Genomic DNA, 5,398 nt, shown 5'->3' with positions numbered 1-5,398 from the left:
GGCCATGGCTCACGGGCCCAGCCGCTCCGCGGCATGTGGGATCTTCCCAGACCGGGGCACGAACCCGTGTCCCCTGCATCGGCAGGTGGACTCTCAACCACTGCGCCACCAGGGAAGCCCAACAGTGCCACTTTTTACAAGTTTTGTGTTATTATGAAAGAGAAAACAGCTTTTAACAACTTAAACCAAAAAGAAATATTTAAAGAGAACATTTCTGTAAGTAAGAACATTAATTATTTGACCAGACTTACTAGTTGGAAACAAAAGAAAAGAGGTAAATTTCTTACATCAATTTCTTATCTGTAGCATCATAATTTAGAGGGAATAAATCCCCACCGCTAAAACGCACCTTCTGGGGACTTCCCTGGTGGTCCAATGGTAAGGAATCCACCTTACAATGTAAGAGACGTGGGTTCCATCCCTGGTCAGGGAACTGAGATCCCACGTGCCGTGTGGCAACTAAGCCCGCGCGCCGCAACTACTGCGCTCGCGCGCCTCAACTAGAGAGCCCGTGTGCCGCAAACTACAGAGCCCACGCGCCCTGGAGCCTGCACACCACAGCTAGAGAAGAGAAAACCCGCATACCACAGCTAGAGAGAAGCCCACACACCACAACGAAGAGCCCGCACGCCACAACAAAAAGATCCTGCACGCCTCAACAAAGATCCCGTGTGCTGCAACTAAGACCCGACACAGCCAAAAAATAAATAAATAAAATAAATAAATAAAACATTAAAAAAATAAAATTCACCTTTTGGCCTTTTCTGTGTTCCGTGTGATGAGGTCATTATCCATGTAAAATAAGCCAATTCTAAGGAGATAGAACACAATATCCAGTCGGTGACCCAGGGCCACGGTTTTGTCATATGTCTTGCGAAAGGCTGTCAGGGCGCCTTCCTGTCAAGACAACCAAGGCAACAGGTGAGAAAAGGTTAAAAGTTTCAAAAGCTAACAGCTGTCTAGGATTTTCTTAGCAAGGAGCTGGGGAAACATGTGGGAGTAGAGAGAGAACGGTACGGCCATGAGCTGATACTTGTTAAAGCTGGGGGATAATTGCATGGGGTTCCTTATACGATTCTCTCCACTTTTATAAAAAATACATCAACTCTGTCTAAGCATATACTTATATTCCAGAAAACAATGGAAGAAACACATTCATACTTTATTCACCATTATTTCAGTATTCTTCTTTGTTCTATATATTCAATATTTTTTCCTTTAACAATTACAATACACTACTGTAAAATTACTGTAAACTGTCAATCTTATCACCTAAAGGGTAATACAAATTTTATCTTAATCACTGACTACTAGAACACAATTGAGTATTTAAATATACAATTCTATCTCAAATCACTGTGGAATAAAATGTTTTTATGGCTTTTAAAACACGAACATGTGGGACTTTCCTGGCAGTCCAGTGGTTAAGATTCTGAGATTCCACTGCAGGGGATGCGGTTTGATCCCTGGTTGGGGAACTAAGATCCCACATGCCACATGGCCTGGCCAAAAAAACAGAAAAAAAAACTACCACCACCACCACCAGCAAAACAAAACAAAACAAAACAAAAACAAACAACCCCCCAAAACATGAACATGAATAAAATCATTTGTTTCTACTTGGTACTTTTTAGTATGTGTCTGGCTTTGTTTTACGTAATTATTAGTTATGCCTCATACATTTCTAAAAAGAGACTGGCAAGACAGTAATGGGCACACCCAGTACTAAGATCTCGGTTTTTAAGTACTATCCCCCAAAAAAAGAAACCAGGGATCCTAGGAGAAATGGATGATTCCAGGTTTGGAGAGTGAAAATAGGTGAGCCTGTGACATCTTGTTATAAGGAAGACCAAGGAGATCATGTCAAAAGGACCAAGAAACCATCCCGAAGGAACCTGCACTAACAAACTTGTAACAAACTGAGCACCGGAAAGAATAATGACGGTAATCAATACACCACAGTGAATAATAAAAGTCCACCAAGTCCATTATTTAGTAACAGTACACAAAATGAAATATTAAAACAAGAAAGTAAACAGGAGGGAAAAAAGACAACTCTTCTTTTTAGAAGAATGCTATTTAACAGATATGGAACATATTATTAGAACATCACCGATTTACAACCCCCTGATGTTGATTCAAACATATCCTTGTTGAAATTCCTTAAGGCCTGAATCAAAAGCTTTAAGTTTCTCTTTCACGTGTAATAATGCATCCTCTTTAAAACCAAACCAAAGCAAACCACACACAGCCTAGAAAGCCACACCAACTATTAGCTATTTTTAAACTGTTCTGTATTTTCCAACTTTTTACAATGACCAAAGCTTCTTTTTTTCAAACCCTAAATTTATAATCAGAAGAAAAAAACTTGTTTGAAATTTAAACTAAATAATAATAGCTCGTATCATTTAACGTTTCAGCACTTCGCAGCCGGCACTAGTCTAAGCTCTTTGCCCCGAGGCACTATCATTATCCCTAGTTAACAGATGAGGAAACTCATACAGAGGAGTAAATCATAATTACTGAAGTCAGAAATACAACCCAAGCAATCTTATCCAAGAGCTCACACTATTTAATTTTTTTATATTGACACCGTGTCATCCATTATGTAAATACTTCAGGGTGCACTGCCTAAAATTAGGGCATTCAAAGCCCATCCTCTTAACCACTATTACAGAACTACTAAGTTAAAAAATTTAAAAGATTCAATGCTTGTGGGTATCCATCTTGAGCCCTGACAGTGGAGTATAAATTAGGTTGGCCGCTGTGCAGGAGAACAGGCCACACACACTAAGATAAAAACTGTTCTTCGTCCCAGAGATTTCACCTCACAGAATACACCTTAGAGAAACACGAGCATATATACACAAAGAGTCATGTTTTCACAGCAGTGGCTTGTCCTAGCAAAAACAGCTGAAAATAACACACATACCCAACCACTGAATAGCTAAGTAAACTAGAGCACAGCCCTACAATGGACTACTAGCTAGCAGTTAACCAGAATGAGCAAGATTTACGCACATTAACATGGGAAGTCACTCAGATACAATGCTGAATGAAAAAGTAATCGGGACAGCATGAGTACACTATGATTCCATTGATCTAAAACAAACTTTTTAAACCAATACTACCTAATTTCTACAAGTACATACACATGCCTGTAAACGTACAATAAAAGAATTTAAAAGATTATCTGAGGAGACAGAGAATAAAGAAAAACCAAATAGAACTTCAGCACTAACTATATTTTAGTTTCTTACAAGGAGACGATTATCTGTGTAAACAGTAATTTTCAAAATGCACCAGAACCAATGCTTCCCAACCAGGGTACCTTACAAAAGTGAACTACTGAGAATGATCCCAATTTTGTAAAAACAATAAATAAACAAACATCTCCGAACAGGCACTTGTTTTATTGGCACAGAGAGAGAGGGGGAAGACTACACACCGGTGGCTGTCTGGGGGCAAGTGACAGAATGGGTGTAGGCAAGAAGACTACTAACTTTTTCTTTATTAATTTTGTGCACTGATTCACTAGTTCAGGTAAGCAGGTTACCTCTGCACTTGGTGGAAAAGGACGTTAGTTTTTAAAATGAGTCATTACTAACCTTGCACAGGGCCCATTTCAGGCTCTACAGAGAGGGGAGGCCATCTCACTCACCTTGTCACCTATCCGGCAGAGGTACTCGGCCTTTGCCATCATCGCGTCTCGGATTTCACTCTCTCCCAGATTCTTCTCCGCATCTTCCAGCTCCTCGTCCAAACGTTTCAACTCGTCTTCATTTGCCTTCTTCATTTTACTGAGCAGGTCCACGTCCATCTGCCAGTCAAGGGATTTGCACAAGGCTTCGTAATAAGGGGCCATGTCTGAGAGCGAACAAGAGGGATGTGACTTAGGAGTGAGGCCCCGTCCTGCCCTAACCTCAGCGTCTACCCACTCCTTCCTCGTACCCAACTGCGAGGTCACCCACCAGTCGCCTACCTGCCAAGAGGAAGGAATGGGACAGAGCTTGGTAAAGGGCTGGGCAGTCAGCATCAGGGCCAGGCCTGTCACCGCCACCCTCTACTAGGGCCGGGAGGAGGACAACCTCGGTTTGCCTCTCGGCGGCTTCTGTTCCCACAGAGTCTTCCAACAAGGGAAAGGCTAAGCTTGTTTACACACACACACACACACACACACACACACACACACACACACTCTCAGACCCGTGCATACAAGGGTACTGGGCCCGCTGCCATTCACTGCTAGGAAGGGCGAAAGGAACCGACCCAAGTTTCCCCTCCACCCGCAATGCTGAAGTCCCCGAGACCAGTCGCTAATGACAGTAAGTCATGTCTCTCTTCCGTGCCTGGCACGGGGCTCAATACCTCGGGATCCGCCCGCCCCCGCCCCCCGAGGCTGGCCCCAGGGGGGCAGGCGCACAGAGATGCAAACCTCTGAGGGCAAGGCTGGAGGTCCCAGAAGGCGCCCCCGACAAAAGGAAAGCCCCGAGGGGCGCAAAGGCCAGGTCTGGTCTCGGGGACCCAGTCGGAGGGGCGCCCCGGGGTCGCGAGCCCCCTTGGGGAAAACCCCGCAGGCTCGGGAGCGCGGGGCCGCCCAGGCCTAGGCCGCTGACTCGGCTCTCGCGCCGGGAAATAAGCCAGGCACAACAGGACAAATATCATATGATTCTACTTATGTGAGGTCCCTAGAGTGGTTAAATTCATAGAGACAGAGAGTAGAGTGGTGGGTGCTGGGGGCTCTCGCGCCGGCCTCACTGTTGTCGCGGACGGCTGCCATCAGCTCGTCGCGCACGGCAGCGTCCCCGCGGTGCTCCGGCAGGCTGAGCAGGAAGCGCAGCTGCGCGATGCGTAGGTCCGGATTCTTGGGCAGACCCTCCTCTTCCAGGTTCTCCAGCGGCATCGCGACGGCGAGGGTAGCGGCTCGGAACAAACAGCAACTCAGCCCAGTCCCGCGGCGGCGGCGGCGGCGGCGGCGGCGGAAGTGGAAGAAGTCCGCGACTGCGCCCGGACGGCTCCAGCCCGGCTTCCGGTTCAGGGTCCCTCTCCGCCCATAGCGTCTCCTGCTGGACACGCCCGGGAATGCCTCACCCGTCCCGAATGCGGGCGCCCTCGTGTGGTCGCCGGTGGCTTTCCCTCGCTCTCAGCCACGAGAGGCCCAGAGTGGGTGGTGCCCAACTCCAAGGTTGGATTTCCCTCTCCCCACTGGTAACCATTAGTTTGTTCTCTATATCTGGGAGGGCTTTTACTTTTTTTATGTGCATCTCATTTGAATTCTCCCAGTATTAGGAAGTAGTACTATTAGCCCATCTTGTAGATAAGAAAAATGAAGCCCAAAGAAGGGAATGTGACCAACCAAGGTTATGCAACAGCTACGCCTGAATAAAAACCTCTGTCT

General features: G+C 46.1%; 1 protein-coding gene across 2 annotated transcripts in view; it reads right to left on the bottom strand.

Moving 5' to 3' along the window:
- Nucleotides 1–5,105, bottom strand: part of PSMD6 (proteasome 26S subunit, non-ATPase 6) — a 21,582-nt gene extending 16,477 nt beyond the window's left edge. The window contains exons 1-3 of one of the 2 annotated variants that reach the window (XM_007445672.1): nt 4,759–5,105; nt 3,662–3,867; nt 752–897 (exon numbers count right to left, since the gene is read on the bottom strand). In XM_007445672.1, the coding sequence (XP_007445734.1) occupies nt 752–897; nt 3,662–3,867; nt 4,759–4,903 (497 nt within the window). In that variant the 5' untranslated portion in view covers nt 4,904–5,105. The remainder of the gene's footprint in view (nt 1–751; nt 898–3,661; nt 3,868–4,758) is intronic. The other variant, XM_007445673.1, reaches the window with a different exon arrangement.
- Between the last annotated feature and the right edge of the window lie 293 nt (nt 5,106–5,398).

This window comes from Lipotes vexillifer, unplaced genomic scaffold (genome assembly GCF_000442215.2).
Source record: "Lipotes vexillifer unplaced genomic scaffold, Lipotes_vexillifer_v1.1 scaffold239, whole genome shotgun sequence".
Taxonomy (NCBI): domain Eukaryota; kingdom Metazoa; phylum Chordata; class Mammalia; order Artiodactyla; family Lipotidae; genus Lipotes; species Lipotes vexillifer.
This window is presented reverse-complemented; position numbering and strand designations above follow the sequence as displayed.